The sequence below is a fragment of the Neopelma chrysocephalum genome, unplaced genomic scaffold (genome assembly GCF_003984885.1).
Source record: "Neopelma chrysocephalum unplaced genomic scaffold, ASM398488v2 Primary Assembly neopelma1_44, whole genome shotgun sequence".
Lineage (NCBI taxonomy): Eukaryota > Metazoa > Chordata > Aves > Passeriformes > Pipridae > Neopelma > Neopelma chrysocephalum.
Window position 1 is genome coordinate 9,615,707 of NW_020897703.1, and position 25,569 is coordinate 9,641,275.

Genomic DNA, 25,569 nt, shown 5'->3' on the forward strand with positions numbered 1-25,569 from the left:
TATAGAAGGATAAAGGACTGCTCCCAGTCTCCCCACTGGTATAAGCAGCTCTCCCCACAACAGTTACATCAAACATGCCCTTAAAACTCAGTACTGCTTGCAGGACTTAGGAACAAACCTGTAAGTTATCTTGTGCAATGAATCCAAGGAGCAACTGGACTTGGACCTGTGAAAGCCTAATTGCTTCTAGGCCAGCAGAGTACCAGACTGACAGGCTATCCATGAGAGTTACTAGTTCTTCCAAGAGCTATTGCAAAAACAGAAGATTTGTATAAAATTAAAATAAATAAAATACATTGTAATAAAATAAACAATAACTCCAACTGGAGACACAGTAATTTCAAAGACCTGAAAAAAAGCCTGTGTTCCCACTTCTAATTTAACCAAACCCAGAAAATTATCATAGAACACTGCAGTTAAACCTGTAATTTCAAGAAATTGCTGACTACAAAAATCCATCTAGCCCAGTATGTTAACTCAAGTATCTCCCCTGAATAAAGCCCAAATCAGCATATATTATGTATATTTACTGTTTTTCCTATAATTTAATTCCAGTAAATGACATTGCCTTAGAAAAGCTATAGATTCCACTCTAGGAGGCACTCCTTTCTATCAGAATTTGGACACCAGGAGTGATACAAACCTTGTGAAAGGAAGTTATTCACTTCTATCCTGCTTAGGATATTACGGTGCTTTAAATTCTCTCTAGGGATAGTGGAAAATAATTTATGAAAGTACTGTAATTTTCAATTCAGAGTTGGCAAGAAGCGCAATTTAAAATGAGCAATTTGAAGCTTTAAGATTAAGCTATGTGTACTCATAAGCAGGCATTTTGGAGAACAGCTTAGGAATTACTGTGTTGATGACTAACATTACACCTTTTCTTTTTTTCCACAAAAAAGTAGTGTTAAAAAGCATTTTTGTGAGGATTTATCATGATATAATGATGCTTTCCATATAGCATTTCTCCCCTTTTGCATTGAAAAATGGAAAAGCAATGACAACTCAGACAGGAGAGGAAGCAAGACCAGTGCCAGAAACTACATAAATGCTGAGACAAATTATGGGTGTTGAAACTTCAATGTAGGTCAAACACCAGAAGTGACATTTCTCAGCCTGTAGCTGAGAGCAGAGTTTTGGCTGGTCTTTTATTCAGGACACACGATGAGCATGGTGTAAAATGTGCTTAGGCTACAATTGATATTATTTCATTAGCTTCCACATTTTCCAAGTATTTCTCCAGTCTGTGAGACCTGAATTTTCAGTAAAGAGTACCACTTACAGGCCTATTTAATTTTAAAAGTTAAGCATATTCCCTGTGGTAAGTATTCACACTCTTTTACTCATTATGGGGTACTCTACTCCATTCCACAATAAATCTTTACTCTGTAATATCTATGATTTAAAAACATATGACTAGAAGGGATGACAGTATCCAAGCTGGCAACTTTTTTCCTTGCTATTTCAGCCTATATATGGTACATTCATTATTCAGTTACTGTACCTTTTCTGTCCATAAACTTGAATTAATTAGTCCTTCTGCCTGCAGGAAATGTTGTACAATTAGCAAGAGCTTGAAGGCATTTTCAGCATGTGCAGGGAGAGCTTTTGAATCTCTGTTATCAGTGACTGACCATTCTAACATCTTCTCCAGCAAGCTGCAAAGAAAACAAAATCCTAAAGTATTACATGTTCTAAGTGTAAGTGGCTTTTAAAAAATCCAATTAAGTATTTAATTGAATCTCTTAGTCTGCAGTGACATAACTGCCACCTTCTTGATAAGCCCATGAGGTAAAAGAGATTGAGAGGCTCATGAAAACAGCGATACAGTTTTAAAACCTTATGGCCACACGACACTACTAAATAGGCAGTGTCAGAAGTATATTCTTCTGACAGTAAGTGAAGAGAGAATAAAGAAAAGTACATCTTGTTAGGAAACACTCACCCCTTCCCAGCTTCATTCATGTCCCTTTGTCTGTTTATCCTTAAAAGGGATGACTATACACTCACCAGAGTTTTATTTCATCAGAAGGTCGCAGCAACTCATTAGACATCCCGAGTTTGGTCAGTGCAGAGAACACCTGTCCTCTCTCAACCCAAGCATCATCATCAGATTTTTCAACACCTTTCCACATTATACACAGTAAGATGTCTGTAAGTAACTGTATCAGTTCATTATCACTCCCCTACAAAAGAAGAGAAATATTTAAAGCCCTTGTAGTGTAGAAAACCTTCAAAACATTTCTTGCTCATCACAGTCCCTGTGCTTGCATGTTAAAACATTTTTTAAAACTCTGTAGCCTAAAGTCTAATTGCTAAATTTGTGAAAACACAAATATAAGAGACTGTGGCTTGCTTGTATATTGTAGTACATACTGCCTTTTAGCCACCCTTGATTTTTTCACAGCAAGTCTGCTCCATGCCTCCTCTGGAAGATAAAGGATGTTTAAATATAAAAGGCAGGGAGGCAGTTTGCAGTTTTTGTTTGTAGTTTCTTGTGTTTGGGGCAGAGGGTATTGGTTTTATTTTTTGTTTAACATCAAAGCTATCCCAACCAGACAATCCAAAAAGACACATCACAAAACGAAGTATCCCTAATCACTATAAAAGAGCCATATTGTTCGCTTTTATGTTGGAAGATGGGAGGGTCCAAAAAAAAAATTATTCATTAGAGAGATTAAAAGAATAAACAGAAATTGCCAACAGTTGGAGAAATTAGCCACATAGGGAAGAATTACTTACTCCTTGGTTTTCAAATAAAGAAAGATCAGCTGTGAAGCCCACATCATTTATAACACCCAACTCTTTGTCAGGCTGCCCAGAGAATGGTTTTGTGCTCTCTGTAGGTGATGGTGTGCTGGGCTGGCTATCTGTCATCTGGTTCCCAACATCAGCCAGTTCATAAGAGTCAACACTGGAGAGATCTAAACTCAAATGTGAAGGATTACTGTGCCACAATTCTTCTCGGTCCTCTGAACTAAAAGACATCTCTGCTGTGGATGCATCTTCCAGTGGCATAACAGAGAAATGAGCAGGGACATCCAGGGATTTGTTGTCTTCTAAACTCCACTGATCAAACAGACCATTAACAAAACTGCTGGCTTTTTCTCCCTCTGTCTTATAAGGCTGATGTTTCTGAAGCTCTTCAGCAGGAGGCTTTTTTTCCTCTTCCCTGAAGAAATCAGTCCTGTTCTCTTTCAAGACAGTTCGGACCTCTGAGTTTTCTTTCTGGAATAGTCTAACCAAAGTGTCCTGCCAGCCCAGCTGCTGAGAAATCTGTTGTGCTGCATCCACTTGGGAATGTAAAAGGTGCAAAATCTAAGGATAGAAGATATCGCATATCTACACATCAATTTTAGCTTGTAACTGCATTCATGTAGCTTTTCAATTACATATTTTATAATCTTACAACTTTTTGGCTTTTTTTAAAACCTTGTAACAATTGGTTAATAATAATCAAACAAGCCACAAAATAATTCTCATTTTTGGAGAAAAAAAGAAAAAAAATTCCCAGGACTAAGGGAGAAAAGAAGCTATCAAAGCATATTGCTAAGTCCTCATACTTGTCCTGCAACAATTCTTGCAAAAGGCAGTTATCACAATAAATAATCCTGTTCAGCCACTAGTCTACAAAAAGATAAAACTCTGAAATAGTATATATGCTTGATTATTAAATAGACACAATTAAGAAAACCACAGTATTAATAGCTTACTAACAGTGTACGTTATAGTTTCACTTTTTTCACTTTGCAAAACCTTAATAGACAATACAGTGGCTCACAGCTACATTCAATACTACTAATTCCAGTGATACAAGCTAGAGAGAGCTCAGTTTAGGAAAAAGTCACTGCTTCTTCTTTTTTGATCCGTAGTGTGCTCCATCAAAATAACATATTAAGAATATAAACAAAACTTTGATCATGGTCTTAAGCATCCTTCGAGAAAACTCAGTAATTCAAGGAGCCTACTACCTCAAACCCATAGCAAATACAAGCTATTTGCAAATCATGATAGAAGCATTGCTTTTTGTTTTGATCTTTAAAAGGACTTAAATGTAAAAAATTCAACAGAAAGTGACAGATGGGCTTAGTTTTTAACATGAATCATGGCTAGAGAAAACAATAGCAACAAATACCACCACTGTGTTTTAAAGAAATAATTTAGCTATCACACTGTGCAGTCTATGGGCTTAAATGAAAATATTCCAGTTCTAAAGAAGACAACTAACCTTTCTACAGATAACCACTCTCACATTTATATCTGATCTATGAGCCAGATGCACTACAGCTATAAGATCTTTATAATTCACAGCAGGATCTGTAGGAGAGAAAGAAAAAAATAACATAAGCAATATCACACAAGAGAATATAACAGTTAAACATCAAAAACTGCCTTTCAAGTCATGTCTAGATCCACGGACAGTAAAAGGAACAAACTTCAAGAAAACAAGAAAACATTAGCTGGGACTAACAGGAACTTTGAGTAGAACAGCTCTGGTTTTCCTGAACAAAAAACAGGTATGTTTGCCTCTAAGCAGCAAGAGCATACTGATGTTAGACATAACACTTGCCAATTACCTGCATAAAGAACTTGGTTAAGAAGGTTTTTAATAAGAGAAACAGGAACTGGTGATTCATTTAGAAGGAGCCCCAGTCCAGAGTATCCCACTTCTCTGAGTCTCATACGGTGCTTACTACGTTCATAAACTTTGGTACATTTCAGCATCTCTTCCACAATCTTCGAGAAAAAACAGACATAAATGCAAAATAAACACAAAGAAACATCCAGATCTCTTAAATTTGTGTATGATATAATATGCTGGTCCACAGCTTTTAAAGTTTATTTTGTAGGCTAACTCAAACAACATGGACTCCTTTTTTTTTTTTTAACAGATCCCAATACTTTACTTCAAGAGAACGCTAATTCCTTTGTGACAATACCATCTAGCTAACATAAGAGAGAAGAAAAAAAACTTAACTTGGATGATTAGCATCTTTGTAATTACATCCATTTCTGCAGTCAGACCATTGAAAAATACAAATTTATGTTCAATTGATTAATTTAAGAACATATCATTCAATTCATTACCTTGAACACAAGCTCTCTAAGCCTGTCAGAGTATCTTTGATGCAATAACAGAGCATAAAGAATATCAGCATTCCCTGGTTCAAAAAGCAATAAAAAAAGCTGGTCTGGAGTTGGACTGGAATGAAGTAGGCTGAAGAGAACATCCAAAATTCCACAGAGCTACAAAATTAAGACAACTAAATTAATCCACAGTTCATTCAGACTTCATGCTCTGTCTTAGGAAAATTTTCTTGGCTTTTAAGTTTTACCTTTTGCTGGTTAATAAAATAGAAATTTTGTTGCTCAGTATTACTGCATTTGTACAATTTTTAATACATTTTATCTCTATATAGAACACCTTATCAAATGGTAAGTAGAGCTATAAAGCAAGTTCAAGAGCTCTTGATGTCTACAAAATAGAAACTATATTACAACTGATCACGTAAAGTTCAATTCATTTGGTTTTGTAAACTAGATAACTTTTCTAATGGCATATCCTACCTCAGCTATATCTAAACAGAACCATACATCAATTAACACTTTGCTTGTGGTCTTTTTCTTCTTTGTTCCCCATTCTTTTAAACACACAAGACAAGATTTCTAAATACCAAGAAGTAAAACCAAAATGTGTACAGTTTAAACTCTTAATTTATGCCATGTTGGATACCTGCTCCTCATCACTGGTGGCAGCTATGTATCCTACAATGCTCTGTATTTCTTCATGTGTTCCACCTTTGCTCAGGAAATATTTGATCAGTCCATACAGGGATGTTCGTATTGTTCTCAGGTCATCGGGAGCCAAATCACTGCCTTTACAACCACTCCTATGCACCAACAGACCAGAAAGGCAATCTCAGGAAGTTCTTCATGACTCATTAATAGCAATTTTAATGAGTTAGTTTTGTAATTTTTCATCTACCCTGGTATCATGCATGAATTTTCAAATTTTACTGAGGTCAAGCAACTGAATAAGCAGATCAGACTTAGCAAGTCCATAAAAGCTCTGAAATGTAGACTTGTACTGATCTGTACATAGGTCAGGATTTCAGGTTCCCCCCTTCTCCCCCTCTAAAGGAAAAAGCAGAGTCTCTAGCCAATCTTCCTCAAGGACATAACTATATTCATAAGCAGAAATAAATCATCAATACTGAAAGCTAAAATTTAAAATTCCTAAAGAAGTCCTACTTCAAATTCTACAAGTATATTAAAGAACTTAAAATGAGAAACACCCTCCCTTTTTATAATGGCAACAATCTGTGAATTAATTTGCATTGTTGAAAACAAGTTCTACAGTTTTGTAATTTTAATGACTCTTACAAGTGCTTTTAGTGTCACTGACATAAATTTTATATAATCTTAACACAAAAATTCAAGTCAAGGAAAAGTAGCAAGTTAAATGGGGAAAAATTTAATGCAATTTTGTAAATTGAATCAACCACTAAAAGCCAATTTGCGGTTTTATTTATTAATTCTTACTAGGATGATGGGGAAAAAAACAACAGACATACAATAAATGAGGAGTCAGAAGTAGTACACCACATACCCATAATAAATCCTGAGTGTGTCTAGAAGAAACTGCACACCATACTTCTTTCTGAAGAGTCTTCTACTGTCTTTGATGATTGTAGAAAGATATTGTATATGTCCTACAATATAAAGTTTTCTTTTAGAACCTAGATAAAGATTTGTGTCAAGTGAAGAACACTGTGCCTTCGCACAGTTGCCCAAGTCCAAGAGCTCACCAATTCTGAAGGGGAAGTCACCACTGTTCCATATACTGAAGTCAAAAAGTAAGTGTTGATACATCTGTTGCAAAAGCTGCATGTTCTTTTCTACTGAGACTTGTTCTATCAACAACTGTACAGCCATCAGTACATTCACATCCATTAAGATGCTTGGCACCTTGCAAAATAACAACAGGTGTTAGCACTCAATATTGAATGTCCTAATAAGCTTTTGTTTAAAAAAAATGAAGTTTATCTTCTACAGCAACATCTGCTTCCATTAAAGCAATACAAGAAACAAAATTAGTCTAGTTTGAATAACCACAAAATGCAGTATCAAAAAAAGCAGAAGATGCTAAAAAGACAAAACACTGGATTTCACTTTGCAGATCAAGACCAACTTCTCACACCTTTTTTTGTTTCAGAAACATAAGAAAGAAGAACATTTGCTAAGGAAACCTCTGAAGACCCTCACATCCTGGCTATGTTTCAAAGTAATCAGGACCTCATCCATGACATTCATTACTAAAGGATGTTTCAAGTTCTCACCTTCTGTAACAAGGCACCTAGGGTGGCAACTCCATGGGAGTGAATGAGATTTTCTTGATTAACATGATGTCTCTGAATAAAGTGTTTTATCATCAAGATGAAAGTTGCAACTATGTTCTTCTCCAGACGTGCTTCTGCAAAACAGAACAACGGTAGCAGAAGTCTTATGGTTTATCATTGGATCACTGCATAAAAGTAGAGGGGAAACTAAAATCAAGTGTTTATATTCCTCACTATTTCCTGAACTTCTCAACTCCTTTTCTGTTTGTTCCTTAGTTGTGCACTGTCTTTAGATTTTTCCTGTGCAGAATCACAGTCATTCCATGACTCTTCAGAATAAACTGATCCCAGTACTCATTTCAGTTGCTTCACCCATGGCTGCAGATTACAAACTTCTTTGTTACAATCTTTTACATATGCTGAAGTTATTTTCCCTCTGTAGTTGCAAACTGACACCTTCTAGCCATGGTATGCAAAAAAATTAGAGAGAAAAAGATCTATTTTTTTTACTTCACCATATCATATTTGAAACAGCAACAACAACAAAAAAAGCTATTTTCCCTTGCAAGGTCTGATATCCCCCTGGTTTCTGTTAAGGTCCAAGTTAAGTCTCAATATTAGCAAAGTTTAAAAAAAAATCTATTCTTAAGGCTTCCTTTCAATTTCTTTTAACTTTAATACTAAAATTTGACTGTGTCAAATGGAAGAGGTAGGAGCCTGAACTACTAAGAAAATAAATTTGGCTAAAGGCTAAATAGTACTGTTCTGATGCTGCTATCTTCATGTGGCTGTGTGACCCAGCATTTAAGTTGTAGGAAAGCTTCTCCTATTGATATTAGGTTTTACATCACACATAATTTCTCAAAATAATCAGAACAGAAATTTAAAAACTGCATACTTTTACAGCAATGTAATAGTAAATGATGAAAAGAAAAATAATGCTATTAAATATAGCTATATTTGAAATATATTATATTATTTTTACATAGTGCTGAATTCCTGGTATTCAGTATCCATGTCAGACATCTTGGAACAGAAAGAGCCTTTTTAGCTTTATATAGATACTCCGGAAAATGCAGCACATAATAAACAGCCTTCTGTCATTCACAAAAAGACTTTTAAAAACAAGCTTAAAAATTATTTCAGTTCAACTGCACTTTCCTACCCGATGCCTTTGTGGATGAGAACACCACCCAGTCTCCCTCTACGGGAGTTACTAGTTCTGGAGGTAAAGTTTCCCCCTCAGATTTCTCAGGCATCTGTCCACCAAGAAAGCCGATCTGCTCCAGCAATGGAAACAGCACATTTATTCCACCAATACAGTTGATCATATCCTAAATCAAGAGAAAAGGGAGAAAAAACATCACCATAAATGAAATCTCCTAAACTACATAGCAAAAATTTACTCCAAATACAGGAAACCTTACATAGTCACAAATCAATCCGAATGTCTCACAGGTTAACAACAGAGTCGCCCAGGTTTTAGCCATCAAAATAACACATGAGCCTTCCCGTCAGTTCTTGTTTTGAAAGTGCATTTTTACATTTCCTTCCTCCTCCCCCCATATAAACACGGGAAACTGAAGGATACAAATCTTAGAAGGAATCTTCTGCTAAATATATTTGAAAAACAGAAAAAACATATTTTCTGATTTCTAAGCTACTTGCAGTAAGCAGTAAGAAAAGCCTGTAAGATTATACACATCTGCTTTAGCTGTAGCTCCTTCTAGGCTGTACCTATCTCCTCATGAGCTCCTGATCAGCTCTTGTGGTTTTTCCTCTCTAGTCCTCCTGAAGATGGTGCAAAACCCTATCATGTTTGTTAATGAATGATTCCACTAAGACTTGTTCTCACAATATGCTTTTCCAAAAAGCTAGAGATATAAACACTTCTCATCCCTCCTTCCTCCCACTACTGGGCAAAGAGGACAAATTGCAGTATTTTCAAACTACTCATATCATAGCAAAATTAACTACCAAGTGTCTGAATTTTCTTAACATTAGTCTCCATAAGTGATTGTGGAGACATGCACAGTGCATATGCATAGGGCTGTTCTAAGAATATTTCCTTATTACTTAATTTTCTAGTACAATTGATTGTTCAATGTCAAAAAAAACCAGCTTATATTTATTTGTTTGTAAATTATTCCTCAAGATAAAAAAATGTAGTATTCTACTGACAAGTCACAAGTGTTAACTTCACCCTACTAATCTTAATTTCATTCAGAGTTTAAGACTACAAGAAAAACATCACAAAATTCCCTAGAGATGACAAAATGCTTTCAATACACTACATGCATTCAACATGATTATGAAGACTACTCAGCTATCACAAAACATCTTCATACACAATGACAGTAAAAACAGTGGCCCTCATAGGTTCTCAATAAATGCAATGTAAATGCAATACTACTCCAGCTACAGCATTATCTCATTAATTCTCATTATAAAAACATGCTGTATCTGCTGAATATAATTTGCATAATGCTAATAACTTCCAGCTTCCAAAAGTTAAGTGAATGCGCACAACCACTGGCTTGTTTACATCAGGTTGTGCTTCTTCAGAATGCATTTACCTTGATGTCCCAGTTCACTACTTTGTTTCCAGTTAGTCTTCCATGTAAAAGGTTTGCAGACAGATCAAGACAAATTGGGCTTCTGCAGGCCTGTTAAACAAACAAAGCAGCTATGGTACCTTTTAGGAAACAAGTTACAGATCCTTGAACACATGACACCTCAGAGCGATGCTTAATGTGTTTCAGGAAGTTAGTGCCAATGTGCTGATATTAAAGTATTTAAACAATGTGAAATCCTTAGAACATTATATATGTCATCTTAGACTTGACATTCACTGCTGTACAAGATAATTCTGTCCTTTTGCCAAACATGGACAAAACTACTATGTCTGCACAAGATTACAGTTTAAGAAAGCTCTCACTGCTCCTTTTCTTGTCATAATAACCACAGTGTAAAGACGACACACTCATCTGTTCTATGAAACAGCAACAGCAAAACAAAGACCATCTAGAACATATTCCAAAAGTAATCCACACTGTGAAATCAAAGAGAAGTTATGTACTGTTTCATACCTTTGGTGTATAATGAAGCAGCACCTTACTGGGGAGATCTGCTACTTCAGCCTCTTGAGACTTCCATGGAGTTAAACAGTTTGGACCTATAACAAATTATAGATACACAATTATATATTTATAATACATATATTCAAGAGTCCACTGGATATTAATGTTGCTCTTTACAAATTTTATACTGCTACAATTTGTTGCAACAACAAATAGGACAGTCTGAACCATATCTATTTGAGACATGCTTTGAAGGAGTCTCTATGACTTAAATCATTTATTTCATAGGGTCTACTTAAAAAGAATTACATTCTTCATGAAAAGCTAAACTATACAATGAAAAAGAGGGGGATTTATACATTCAAACAGCTCTAATGTTTATTTTTACAATTACCTATCTCATATTTGTCACTAATCTCTGTCATCAAGCCCAGATGCCCAAAAATGAGTAATCCTCAAGACAGTTTTGTTTAGCAATACAAAATATTTCCTTGATATGATACAAATGTTTTAATGCTAATCTCTAACAACCTCAAGTCATTATGGAACTTAATACCTTAACTCTTTGAACTGTATGACATAACTTTCAGAATATTTTTTTTAAATGACCAATTAATAATTGATTCTTATGGAAAAATCCTCAGGCATAAATCACTTTAAAGTGGCCTATCATAGCAAGGGCAATACTTTAAAGGAGTCTCAACTGTAAATTTACTTGTAGGCAAACAGCAGCAAAAATTAAGAACTTACAAGTGAAAATACCACCTAACATTCTGATTTTGGTAGGTCTGTACATATGATAAATAGATGAGCTTATGCAAATATAACATTTTTAAATCAAACTTCATACAATACTTATCATTAAATTTTAAGTTTATTTTTTATAAGGCTTCTGGACTGTAAGTTCTTCGTTATGTGTCTGTGTAGAGCAAAGCTCAATGGGGTCTTGTTCGTAACTTATTCCTTTTATTCCACTAAGCCACTACAATCACCACTTACCTGCTAAATATAATGCTTTCACCTGAGAAGGTTGCAGTGCTTCATGAAAGATGATAACTGATCCAAGTTGGCCCTCCAAAGATGTTGGACACCCCCATTCACTGTCCTGAGTCCCCGCTGAGATCATCTTGGTGATGAGCTCTGGTTTTCCAAGCACCCCACCCCAACTTCCTGTAGAGAGAATGCCCCCAAGTGATGTCCGATGGGGCATAACTGGGGAGGAAAAAGGCGGATCTGGTATCTGAGATGGAGGAGGAGTTGTTGTTCTTTGACCAGCTGAACCAATGCAGCAAGAAGTAAAAGACTGAAGAGTCACACATGGAAGAAAGAAATTGAAACACATACTGTAAATCTACACTCTAAATCTGAAGACTATATCTAGCAATTCTGAACTAAATAAATTAAACCAAGAGCAACAAGTTCTGGCAAGCCCTGAAAAACACTAGGCAAAAAAAAGAAAAAGAGCATCCACTTTTCACAACAGCAGAGAATGCCCTTTCTCCAAGTAAGAGTAATTTGATTACTCCAACTGTTGTGTGATCTCTGGCAGGAGCACAGACAGGAAGGATGGTGCTCCAGATATCCTCGTAAACACTCCTTTTCTGGATTATATTCCAAAATACTAGCTCAGTATACCTGTTACTCTACATTTCTCCTATCAGTTATTCCACTAAAATAGATGCTCTCATGGTAAGCTTAATTGCCCCACTTTTAGTTACCTTGATGTTTACAGCGCTTATTCTACAGATGGGCCAAAATCCAGAGTTTTATCTTCCTAAGAAAACTACATTTACTCTCATTTTTAAGTTTTATACTGATTTTACTATGACGGCATCCAATTTAACTGTTTAATCAACATACTTAACAAATATCAAATTAGAACTTACAAAAGAAGGAAGAATGTTCAGTGTTGTAGCCCAGTTTAAAATAAATTTGTTCCACAAAAAGAATGAACAATGCTTACAAAGGAAACCAAACATGACATACACTCATTCTGATGGTTAGTGTATTTTTTGGCTAAATGTGTGCACATTCAAAATAGTTGGATTAACCGCACATAAACTGCTTATCCAGTTAGCAAAGCAGGTATAAGACTAAGATATAGTTAAGGAAACATTAAAAAAATGCAAGTAAAAAAAGTTACCACTGAAAACAACAGGGAATATTCCTCATTGAGTGCTGTTACATCAATCCTACTGGCAGAGCTCTGATTTTTTATAATTTAACCATAATGTCAATATGCTCAGGCAATTATTTTGAGGAAAACCCCACAATTTAATCAAGGTCATCTAGTGGGGTTTTCTGTTTTGTTTTTAAACTGAGATGACTAAACAAGCATTACTCACATTAGTTACACTCCAAAACGGTAGTCTGGACAGTGTCCAAAGTTAAACAGAAGCTTATTAGCAATAGGCTAAGCTATTAAACTCTTACACAATTTCCAAATTAAAAATGGCACCTATATTTTCATTAATCTGTGAGAGCTCATTACAACAGGGGTCTGACTCAGAAGGGAACTTACTTCATTCATAGCAGGGAATCGAAGTGGGGCAGAGACCTTCTGCTGTCCATTGACGTAGATATACACAAGGCTCTGACCAAAGGGCCTCTTTCCAGGCACATGAACAATAGTTATGTTGTGCTGGTTAAGCAATAAAATAATTAAGTCATTATTAAAAACAGTGAAATGACTATACGGAACTATTTAACTTCATCTCTACCAGGTTGGTGAGGAAACCACTTAAGAAAATAAATCCAAAGCATCAACTAGAAGATAAGACCACCTATTGGCTGCTTCCATTTAAAAGCAGCAAACATGTTTACATGTAAGGAAAGAGTGAGTTTTTTGAAGGGAAAAGAGATACAGCTTTTCCATAATAATGTACATCAGACTTTAAGTATGGGAATAGAAAAGGGTAAGGGAGAAACAAAGCAGGACAGTTTATGTATTCACACAGCACCACAGCCACCTATGCTTGTTATAATTTAATATAAAAAAACCTCTAATGCTGTAACCAGCTTAATAATAAAAAATGCCTAATAACACAAGCATAAGTTAGCTCCATCAACGACTCATCTACATGAAAATTACTTGCATTATTTGAAATTAAATCTGTTCTTATGCAATGAATTATTGAGATACGTATTTGTAAAGTAACCAAAAAATAGAACTTTGACTTCTGAGCTAACGGTATTATCCTAAACACAGTGTTTGTCAGTATCAAATCTTACCCAAAGAGAGTCAAAAAAACAATGGTCAGGCAGCATCACTGTTGCATATTCCCTCTTTGTGCAAACTGCAACCACCAATACCCCAGAGCATGTAATAAAGGCTTCAAACCCCATACCACTTCCTGTAAAAAAGCTATAGAAAGAGAATAAAACAGACAATCAAGGACTTGCTTCATCAGAACTACCACCTAACAGTACATTCATTAAGGAGAGAACCAACTTAAGTCATTTGTTGTTGGTCCAATATTTACTATGTGACTGGCTGTTACTCTTGTCATGAAAAAAAATCAAACAGAAGACATTCTGTTTACCGCTGAATGTTAGTACCCAGAAAGTTAAATTATATCAAGAACCATTCATGTCAACAGCCACTATTTAAGCACTATGAAGTTGTCCTTTTCATTGTGCTCTTATACAAAAAATAGAGTTCATTGGGGTGGTGTTTTTGGGGAATTGGTTTTTGGTTTTTAATGTTGTTTTGTTTAAGCAGTGAACCTTAACACAATTTGGAGTTATGGATATTGAACTGTAGACAATAAAACATTATAACAGAGAAACTACACATTTATTTCTTTAACATAACGTGGCTCTGGTGACAGATGAAACCGCTCCCTTTCACAGACTAAGCATTATGTATTGCACTCTATGAAGATAAGCAGAAGCGCCACATGTCACAGGGCACCATATGCCATGGGGAACAGATGACCTAGATTTGTGCTGCTGAAGTAATTATAGTAACTATACCTATAGAGCTGCTTCCTCTTGCCACTTTTGCTGGTCGTGCTGGGGTCCACCCGGTCCTGGTCAAGGCAGAGCCACGCGTTGAAAGAAAATGCAGAGCCCGGCCACCTATGGATTGCTGGCACAGCGATCCCGGCCATGCTGTGGTGCAAGTTGAAGTACTGCAAGGCACTGGCCATGCCCTGCTTCCGGGCCATTGCCAGGATGGCTCGCATCACTGGAACCACATAAGGATGAGCTCCTTTGGGCTCCTCAGTCCTCAGGAGCCGTATCAGTTGAAGCAGTTCTTCTGAGCCCATTGACTGGCTCCCCAAAGAGCCCAGAAGGGCAATCAGGTTCTCTGCACAGGTACAATGTAGGGCAGCGTGGGAGTTGAGTGTCTCAATGATCCGGATGACCATGTTTGCATTGACACATGTGGCACGACTCTGTCTGTTAATACAGCAGATTCGCCTCAACCAATTTGAGATGAAAATCTGCAGCTCATGTGATTCGAGTTCTGGAAGCCACTGGATAAGCAGCAATAAGGGCTGGACATTACTAATGCCTAGTATCCCAACAGCCATGTGGTCACCTTCAACAGCCTGAAAAACAGCAGAGAACTCAGACATGAAATAACAATAAAATAGGGCTAGAAGTAATTTTGACAGATGTAAATGTTTTTGCATTCAAAGCAAGGACATCTCACCATATTCATGAGTTCTTCCAGCAATTCCCGTGAGGGTTGACCCAGTGATTTTAGTACCTCATAAATGTGTGCATAGCCAATCCTCTCCTTGAAGACCTCCTGAGGATAAAAATCCCAGTCTCACTAACAAATAAAATGGACAAAAATTGCTCGTCTACTGCAGCAGGTTCTAATTTAGCAAAATATTAGACACATAATAACTAGAATGCTATAAAAATGCTGTACAGGTTAGAAATCTCTTTTTGATAACATATCCATTGTACTGTCTCTAGAACGCTGCAGATGAGAAGGATCTCACTGCAGCACACAGATAAACAAATAAAAGTTCAAAGTAATATTTTAGTAATTACCTATACAAAATCATAATTGCTTCAGTATAATCCAAATGTTAAAAGAACAAAGAACTAATAGCCTTGTTTTTTAGTGCAAACTATAGCATGAAATGTTTACATTAAGAATTAGAAGTAGTCAAATATTAATCTTTCAGTGAAAGATTCTCCTAGACCAGTTGATTAAAAACCACCCATCCTAAACACTTTAAAAAATTAGAAAAGTGTTCCAAGGAAGTTTTTCTGAAAACTAATTGATTTTACATCAAGAGAAAAATATTAAATCAACCAGTGAAGTTCAAGATGTAGCATCCGTTTATGGTTTAATTAATAAACAGTCAGCACATCATATGGAATGGATACTCTTCTCCTGGCTGTATTCTGCACTGAAATTAATTTTATTTTTTTAAAAAGAACAAATCTGTCAGCAGAAGTGAGGTGATTGCTTAGGTAACTATGGAAAGGAAAAAGAAAAATGTATATTGCAACACAAGTACAACTGAAAACTCTATTGACCCTCTGTGAATCCCAGCAGTTCTCATCTCCAACATATAACTCTTCCCAGGCTTTTCAGAGTCAGTGGAGAAATAAGCACCCTGAATAAGGCTCTGGAGGAGCATACCTGACCCTGCTGTTTTTCCCTCAAGCTGTACTGCAACTAGCAATAAAATCAGATGACTCCCACTCTTCCTTTAGACTCTACTGTGCAGGCACATCTCTTTCCCTGTGCCAAGACCAGGGAATCATTTAACCAAGGCTATAATCTAATGAACTCAGCAATCCAGGAATAAGTACACTACTTTTCCATGGGCTTAGCTTCCAGTCAGAATTGCAAACTAACCACAACCTACCCATTTATCAAACCACAAGAGTAACTACCAAGGAAGGGCAGGGGAATGGCAAGACCACCATTTGGACAGCAATACTGTCCTAGGTTAGTTTAAAACCATGATAAAACTACAATACAAACTCCTGCCTGAAAATTCCTGCAAATACCCACTAAGTCTACCCCACGTAGTCATGGGACAAGTAACAATGTACTTCCTTTACAAAGTTCCAACTGCTATTATACTCCGATCTTCCAGTTTTGAAAGAAAGATGACTCAGTGTTCAGCCACTAGACACATATAAAGAGATAAGGAATTCTAATCAGCTATCTGTCATGAACGTGTGACTACAATCTGCTCATCTTCATTAGGAAGATCCATCAAGATACTGTGATAAAAACACTAACTGGAAAAAAGATCAAGAAGCCTACTGCAAACAGACCTCTGCATATATACTGTTACCTTTGCAGCTGGAGACTTGTGCATTACTGCTGTGAGGGCTTGAATGGTTGATACTGCCAAGGAGTCCAGGTGTCCCTGAAACACCTGAAAGTAGCAGGTACAGAAGTCATAAACAAATGTCCAAAGACGGTTGAGCTCCAAAATGTGTACTGTGCCTCCTGCCAGGAGGGAAACCAAGAGTTTGGCAACATGCTTCAAAAATCATCTCCCCACCAGTCAAGATTTCATAAGCCCACAGCCTACAAGGAATTACACCACGGTAGACAACTATCCACATACTTCAAGAGGAGAGAAGCATTCACAACACACGCTGCACTTCAAATATTCTGATGGACAAACAAGTTTTCCTCATGCGCCTAATGGACAACCTCAAGAGGGAGGGAGGAAAACAATCAGAAGATATGTGTGTGTGTGCTGCTGGACAATCAGGCACCTGCAGTTCATATAAAGTGTTTTCTTTTCCATCCAAAGCCCTACACACCAATGCAGCACACAAACACACAAATTGTAAGAGATAATTCACACAGGCACAGTTAGTGGCTACCTCACCCATAGTTTCATTGCACTGATCAACACCTCTCTCTCCATTTTAAGTAATCCTTTGAGGTTTTTTTCTGTAATTCTTGTCTATATTGATATTTCTATGGTGGTTTTAAGAACAAAAATGTTGGAGCACTATTTTGCATCCATCCAGAAGCCTAATTAGCAACACTGTACAAACAAATGTACTGTTTTCATCATCTCTGAAATATTATATGCATCTCAGACATATTTTGAAATCAAATGTCAAGAATTAGAAGACCATGTTAGATGTGAAGAAACATTTAGATGCGGTTAGAGCGTTGTGCTGTGTCCAAAAAAGCCAAAGCTGTTAGTTAAAAATCACAATTTGTAGAATACCATCCCCTGTATTTAGCATTTCTTTACATTTTTAACCAGAACAAATAATTCTACTATAAAATTAATACAACAATTTGCATTTGAAACTTTCCATAATATTTGGGAAAAGTAAAACAACAGGCTATTCCTACCTCCCTGATTCAGCCTGTCCATTGTTTTGTGAACATCTGTTCTTGATGACAAGCAAAGAATCAGGACACCAAACACAACCACTGAGATTCACAAACAAGGCCCCAGAATCCAAAACACCACAGTGCTGAGACAAAGAAGCAAAAAAGAGGAAAACGAGGGGAAAAAAAATCACCACCAGGTTGAGAGACTTTATTTGGATTCCATTCATGTACTTCACCTTTTCCTTAAAAGAAGCATAACTTAGGCCAAGTCTATTGCAAATATCTGCAGTTTGAAGTAGATGAATAAAACATAGATTGAATTCAATCTGTTATTCAGAAAAATCATTTTCTGAGATACAGGAAATACTGATGTGTGCAGCAACACAAGTTCAGCTTGCTGCAGAAGGCTTAAAGAGGATGGTTAAGGTGAAGCACAGGAATCAATTTTCCTGTGATTGTGGCTTGACTTTGATTGAAGCAAAATATAGTTTAGGTAGGTACCTGGTCCTCATTCATTTCTGTCAGTAATTTGTTGGTAAGGTCTTTCTCATTCTTGTCTGCGACTTTATTGTTAGCATTTAAAAACAGCTGTTAGAAACAGAGACAAGAATAATGGAAACAATTGCACATTAAACAGTTACCTGCAGCCAAACCTGTGGAGGCTGGCTTGGGTTTGTATTTCACATACCAAAAAAAAAGAAAAAAAAAAACCAAAGCATTCTCACACTGGTGAGACACAATCCTCCATTATTATTAGTCTTCTGTTAATTCTTAATACTGAAAATTACACTTTATTTTTTTCTAAAGAGTAATTACTTTTTTATCTCAAAAAAAAAATATATAATTGCTGAGACAAGGAAAGAGATCTATCTGGAATTTATATTGGTCTCTGGCTTAGCATCGCTATTTTCATTTACAACATGCAACATGACAGGAGGTTCTCAAAAATTTGCTTGTAAGAAATAAACACAAGAGTGAGGCATTAGCAAAGAAATGGATACAGATGTTTCACCACCTTCTACTTATGTTTCATCCTAGGTGCAGGCTGAAGATACCTAGACAGAATAATTTACTCTTCCAACAGCACAGTAGCAGAACTTTTGGGGCACACAGTCTTTAGATCAGGAAGAAGGGCAAAATATCTGACATCATCTTAAGAATCAGGAAGGTTGTAAATAGCTTTAAATCAAACATAAATCTATACCGCATCTTCAGCAAAGGAACTGCTCTGTTTTTAGTAGCTAGATTCCTAGTCAGCTCCTGAATTTGTAAATTTAAAGCTCACTCAAATTCATAATTGATTGCAGTCAACTTGTGTGCAAAGTTTAGCTGTAAGCTAATCAGGACTTAAATTTACCTCCCTCTGTTTTAAGATTCTACTGAGGTGTTAAAAAAATCCCTGATCAAAATGTTTCAAAAGTCCCTCAAAAAAAAAAAAAAAAAAGGGAAACAACACTTTTTTTTAGTGTTTCTTAGTGGTAAAAACTAAGCATTTGTCTTTCCCCACCCCACACAAACACACATTTTGTGCCATTATCTGCTAGGCAGTCTCTCTGAAGAATAACAACCTGAGAAATCAACTTCCATAAATTAGGGCAAAACAAAGGACAACACTTAAGATATTGCTTTGACTTACATAGGTGTGAGCACATGGTTAGAAACACAAGTCACTTTGAAAGGTATATCACAGTCAAGAGCACTTAACAATGCAGAATAACTATAATATGCCTCAGAGGGCTCTAACGTTAACAACTAAGAATAAGAACATTAAACAGAAGCAAAACCATATATATAAAAAAAATACATCGAATTTTTCATGAGTTACTTCATTTCTCATAATACATACTGTGAAAAGGAAAAATAGATTATTACAATGTCCATATGGTTTTAATCCTTCCATTTAAAAAGCTGTTCAAAATTATTTTTTTTAACCAGGCATACTGTGAGAGGTTGTTGTGCTTTACTCAAAGTCTGATCTCTGAGAGAGTTTAATAGACAAGAAAAGATTCAGCACTGACAAACCAGTTTGTTAAATGACTCTCAGAACAGAATAAGCACCTTCTGATACCTCTAAATTACAGTCCATCTCTTTGGATATCACAGGCAAAAAACAACACTCAGATCATCAAAACTTAACTGAGCAGTTTTGAAAGCTTTTGTGCACATGTCTAAGCCCAGAGCATAGCTAAGGAAAGACAGTTTGCACAAAAGCCTTAAAATCAGCAAATATGAAGAGATTTAAACTTTAGAAGACTGTTATACTGCAAATGACTAGAAATACAGCCTTGAACACCCCAAGTTCTTTGGAACATCTACAGTAGAAATAGTGGTATAGATATTGTTCATTTCTTCTTTCCACGGAATTTTCTTGCACTTCAGATTTGCTGAAGATCCAATATATTCCCAACTTTCAGATGTGTGTGGACTCTCACGCTATCAGCAGAGATGCAGAACATGCTTTTCACACACAGCTTGCTACGGAACCCAGTAGCAATTTTCACAAATAAAGATTAAAAAAAAAGTCTAGAAAAAGGAACTCCACCCCCAGCTAATCAAGAGAAATTTTAATTCCACAGCTAAATTATCTTTGCTATTTGGCTTTGAAAAAGAATTAATATTTGTATTTTCAGATATACTGTAACACCTGCCCTATCTCTGTCCTCTCCCTATTTCTCATCCTTGGGGGTATTTTGACCGCGAAAGGTTAAAAAAAGTATACAATGTAGCAAACTCGAAGCACTGATACCAAATCACTCCCAGTGATATGTGAGACTGTATCACTGAAAAAAACTTTAAAAGAGCATATCTTCTGTCACATCTACAGTCGGAATAAAAGTAAAAAGAGCAAGCTGCAAAAACAGAGTAACTGTTCCTGCTTTCTTAAATTGCACCACTTATTTATGAGAGCATGAACACAGCTGGACTCTCCACGAACAGATAAACTGTTGATGACTTCAGAAGAAACTAAAAGGGAAGTTTCTTGAAGTTTCTTATAGAGTACAAGGTTAGTACAAAAATAGGTAGAGATTCCCAAACAGAGGAGGAGAATGAAATGGTCAAACAATGTATTCTCAGGAGAAGATAATAAAACTACAAACGCTACTCAAAACAGTGCAAATCAATTGGCATTCTGCCACTGAATATAATTACAATTAAGACATAATCCAAACACATTTATTTTTAATGTATCACTGCACTGAAATATGTTCTAATCCAAAATCTAAATGGATTAAGAAACAAATTGCATAATGTAGTTAGCATTAAATTATCTAGCATCAAAAGAGCTCAAAACAGCTCTGTCACCCACATATCACAAAAAGAGAAAAAAATATTCCAGAGTTATATCATATCTATGTTCTTTTACGCAAGGAAAAATAAAACCTACAAAGCAATCAGTGAAAGACATTAGTTTGCCAATTATCTGGGATTGACCATCTGGGATTGAGACAAAAACACTAAATTGTATGTAGAAAAAGAACAATCAAAGAACATTTTTAACAGCTTGATCTCATGTTTTATGTCAGCTACACACAGGGCTCATATTTTGAAACACTTACAATGGCACACCAGCAAGATTTTTTTTTTAATGGAAAAATATGCCTCTGAAATTAGAGTTCAGACCTCCATCTGGCAGCAGTTGTGACTTCCTAGCAATCCAGTGACAGAATACAAAAGAAACAAACAAATGAAAAAAAAAACCCTCACAACATAAATGAAAGCAAAAAGGCAAGGGGGATTGTTTCCAGTAACTATCGTAACAGATTTTAGAGACTGAATGGGGTCTGTAAAGGTATTTTGCTCAGGACTCAAAATAAGCATTCACTGCTTTAATCACAAGACAGACAAGAAACACCTCTACTTCATTAGCAATAAAAACCAGATTTTAGAGCAACTTGGATCTTTGAGATCTTTCACGGCATTAGTGGCTCTAAAGTTTTACTTTCAGTGTTCAGACACTTTAAAATTGCTTCTATTTCATAAGGAAGACGAAAAGATAATTAATATACTTGTAATATTACAAGACAGGTTCTGTTAAACATACTCTGATAAGGGAAAACATACCTTGCAGTTCTGCAACAGTCGAATGAGATGCTCAAAGCAGTTACTGTTAAGGAAAATTGCCTGCAGAACAGGCCTATCTGTGCAGTCTAACATGGCTGTGATGGTATCTATAAAATTAAAACAGAACTGGCATCAAAGACAAAACACTTGCCAAATCCATCAAGCATTTTTTTCTACACATTACATAATAAACATAGGGAAAAAAATATACCACAACCTATATGCTCTGCATTCTTTGATCAAGAATGACATGTTTTAAGCACAGATCACTAGGCTTAGAGCTGAACATTTTGATGCTGTAAAAATTGCCACATAACCTACTATATCTGGAGAAAAATTCAGCTAATGAATATGTTTGATTGCTTTGGGGTCTGTTTGAAGTCATTGCCAGTTTTGAGTACATGAGCAGCATTACTTTTGTTTAAAGCACATGAAGACTTGCTTTACTCTGCATTCTACAGCAGTCTTATACTGTAGTATTCGCCACAGCCTCAGTACTATTCTTCAGTATTTGAGGAAGTATGGAAAAACAAGTACTTTTATTTCCCATTCTGAACATCAAAATGGAAAAAACAACCCCCTGAATTCTTATCCAAAAGTTTAAACCCAATTGTTTCAGACTATTACTTCTGGCCAATGTTTAGAACAATGCCATTTGAAAAGCAAACTATCACAAAACAGCCACCACATGGGTATTTTATTACAGAACAGTCTTATTCTGCCATTACTAAGGTGCTGATGAGTGCCAGTTGTTGCCTAGCAACATTTTTCTTTTTTCATGGAGACTGGCAGTCTACAAACCTTGACACTGGCTAAATGGTAGCAATACAATATCATTTCTTCTGGGGGTTTTCTTGGGGTGTTTTTGGTTTTTTTGTTTGTTTTGGTTTGGGTTTGAACAGTAAATGATTAAACTAGAATATATGTAAAGTAACATAAAAGAAGAAACACTAGAAAATTTTCAATTGCTTAGCCAAGTGAACATTTTTTGGTAGAACATTCAGTGATATTACTATCATAGCTCAATCATTACTTGCTATAGAGTTATTGTCAAGAAATATTTCAAGGAACTGGACAATTGGGTACTCACTCAGCATTTGGATCTGTAGTGCTATGAATCTGCTCTCCCATTGCCTGCATCGCCTCGCATTAGGTAAAGCGGAATGGTCTGAATTAAGCAACTTGAAATAGTTCTCCAATATTGTACTTGTCTCCACTTGACGCTGGTCAGAACTGCTGGTTAGAAGGATATGGACAACTTCTGTCAGGCACTTCAGAGTCAGCTCTGCCTTCCTGCTCACTTCCTCAGGGTTTGTGTCATCCCAGTTGTCACAGTCTGCTAAAACACGCATCAAGACTTCCATGGTGGCAGGAGATACTGCTTGAAGAGCATTCCTCTGAAACCCATCAGGCAAAAATAACAATAAATTAATTAAAAAAAAAAAAAATTAAACCTCTTCAAACCAGCAGTGTCTACCCAAATTATCTGAATCATGAAACATTCATTATTATGTCTATTAATGCCCTGTAGCTTTTAAATAAATGTGAAACATTCTAATTGGATTATGTTGATGGCTACAGATGAAATGCATCCCATCTTGTTCACTTAAATAGGCTTTCTTTTTCAAAGAGAATGCTTATATGGAAAAGGAAATATAATTTAAATACATGTTACAAAATTCATATAAAGTAGCCTCCATAAACTGCTAATTCTAGGTAAACTTTAAATTGAATTTTCATTTCAGATAAAGAGATTCATGATACTTTGGAATTAGCAATAAGAACAAGAACATAATAATTAGCAAACATTTGTCTGGGCCCCGAGTGCACTCCTCTCACCTTTCTTCCCAGGGGCCTGACTGCATAGGCTCAGGGGCACCTTAAATCTAGGACAGGAGCCCAGGCTTATAGAGACCTTTGAGAAGCCCTGTCAGGGACTTCTTGCGCTCTCTAGGGAACTGCATTCAAGCTTTGGCTCTCAACCTTTTACCTGCCTGAGCTACACTGCAGCCATGTGCGTGCCTGGCCATGTACTGCTGAATCTGACCCACAGACTTGACTGCCCAGCTTGACGTTAGACTGCCTCATGACTTTGGACGGGGCTGGCAACCACTGGCCTCTTGACTGACTCCAGTTACCATCACTAGACCAAATCCTTATTCTGACATGTTGACCAGACTTCCTGGCTTGATATTAGGTTTCATCACTACAGACTTGTCTAGTGGTCTGGACTGGCTGACCCTGGTTACAACCACCTTGTTCGGGTATAGTGAGACTGCACCTTTCGCCAGTTAGGTCAACTGCCTCTGCCTGTCTGGCCTTCCTGCTCAGTCTCAGCTTGCCTTCCCTAATGGAGCAGTGCCTGGCTTTGCAGCTCCCTGATAACATTTAAAACACTCTTTCTTCAGGATCATCAGAAGTAACATCAGCTTGAGACCAGAGTACACAGGATATTACAGAAGTCAACTGAGAAAGTGGGTGTGGCTTTGATGATGATGATGATGAATACCCTCTTTTCTTCATATTCTTTCAAAGATTTTAAATAGCTTCCAAGCTATAAGGGCCTCATGCCTCTTACTGAAACAGTTTACTTTCAACCTTGGAAGTAAGCGAGATCAATTTCATGTGTTGCTACAAAACTTTCATCTTCGCAGGTGGAAATTCCTAATCTAGTTACCCACTTTACTACAGGAAGTTCATATGAATGTGTAGTTATTGTAAAAGGCAAATTTCTACTGTTATTTGAAAGCAGACTCAGCTTTTACCATTCAGATATTATTGCACAGAATGATCCCAAAATTCATAAGATAGAAACAATTCATAGTCAGTAATAAATTCTTCTTATTTATGGGTTATGGGGTATTTAAAAGCCTTAAGCAAGGAACAGGCTGGAGGCTTCAGCAGCTGAAAAGGGTTTAGAACATCCTTACCTGACCACCAGCCACAATAGCTCCAAAGAGATGCAGCAGGCAACATTTCAGGCTTTCCTTGAGATGTTCACTTTCTTGAAAGCATTCTGATTGGAATAAATAAAAAGGAGAAGAATTTCTTAGTCTGGTCACATAAATTTTACCAAAATTTTCCTCTCAAAAAAACCCACCAACAAATGAAATAATAAAAAAACCCTCCTATATTCCCTGTCATCACACAAATAAAAAAAAAAAATCAACTATATAGTCTCTACTTTCTTTTACGTAAGTTAGACACAAACACATCAATTCCAGCACTATCAAAGTAACACAACATGACCACATTTATCAGGAATTCTCAGGGCCAGACGTTCAGCTTGCATAAAACTTTCAATGCTGGCTGACAGAACTATAGACACAACAACCGTTGGTCTTGATTTATAATGTAAAATAAGCTCATCTTGTCCCTACTAATGATAAAGACGTGTTAACACACAACCAGTTATCAAGCATGATAAAGGTGAGAGCAATTTTGGCACGGAAAGTCTGATGCCATGTACAGTGCAGATAGTTCAAAAAAACAGCCCCTGAGTTTGCTCCCTTAAAGCCAAACTTCCCAGCAAATCCCATGCAGGTTTGTAACCTTTCTAGCAGTAATGTCTTTAAAGGCAGTTATCCTGCATCTCTTCTCATGCCATATCTGATATAAATTAGTTACAATCAGCCTCAGGAACTCTTCTTAGCAATATATATAACCTGGATATTGTTGATAAAGCAATAAAACTACACAAAGTAGCTGTAACAAACTACAATGGATTATTTTTTGGAATTAACTATTGTAAAACTTCCAAAAACTTTGTAAAATAAAACTGATAATTACTTAGGTT

At 36.4% G+C, this 25,569-nt stretch overlaps 1 protein-coding gene across 4 annotated transcripts in view; it reads right to left on the bottom strand.

The window, feature by feature from the left end:
• NBEAL1 (neurobeachin like 1) overlaps positions 1–25,569 on the bottom strand; it is an 82,387-nt gene that overhangs the window by 27,651 nt on the left and 29,167 nt on the right. For 2 of the 4 annotated variants that reach the window (XR_003533484.1, XM_027678391.1), the window contains exons 8-31: positions 24,704–24,789; positions 22,864–23,170; positions 21,774–21,880; positions 18,213–18,299; positions 16,699–16,782; positions 15,081–15,179; positions 14,396–14,976; positions 13,652–13,784; positions 12,942–13,061; positions 11,420–11,723; positions 10,430–10,515; positions 9,917–10,006; positions 8,506–8,674; positions 7,341–7,474; positions 6,810–6,969; positions 6,611–6,713; positions 5,735–5,891; positions 5,089–5,247; positions 4,578–4,737; positions 4,229–4,317; positions 2,743–3,318; positions 2,011–2,186; positions 1,505–1,658; positions 119–247 (exon numbers count right to left, since the gene is read on the bottom strand). Coding sequence is in view for 3 of the 4 variants with exons in the window: in XM_027678391.1 (XP_027534192.1) it covers positions 119–247; positions 1,505–1,658; positions 2,011–2,186; positions 2,743–3,318; positions 4,229–4,317; positions 4,578–4,737; positions 5,089–5,247; positions 5,735–5,891; positions 6,611–6,713; positions 6,810–6,969; positions 7,341–7,474; positions 8,506–8,674; positions 9,917–10,006; positions 10,430–10,515; positions 11,420–11,723; positions 12,942–13,061; positions 13,652–13,784; positions 14,396–14,976; positions 15,081–15,179; positions 16,699–16,782; positions 18,213–18,299; positions 21,774–21,880; positions 22,864–23,170; positions 24,704–24,789 (4,250 nt within the window). In the remaining variant the exon portion in view is untranslated. Of the gene's footprint in view, positions 1–118; positions 248–1,504; positions 1,659–2,010; positions 2,187–2,742; positions 3,319–4,228; positions 4,318–4,577; positions 4,738–5,088; positions 5,248–5,734; positions 5,892–6,610; positions 6,714–6,809; positions 6,970–7,340; positions 7,475–8,505; positions 8,675–9,916; positions 10,007–10,429; positions 10,516–11,419; positions 11,724–12,941; positions 13,062–13,651; positions 13,785–14,395; positions 14,977–15,080; positions 15,180–16,698; positions 16,783–17,729; positions 17,793–18,212; positions 18,300–21,773; positions 21,881–22,863; positions 23,171–24,703; positions 24,790–25,569 lie in introns of those variants that run through there. The other 2 variants (XM_027678392.1, XM_027678394.1) reach the window with 2 other exon arrangements.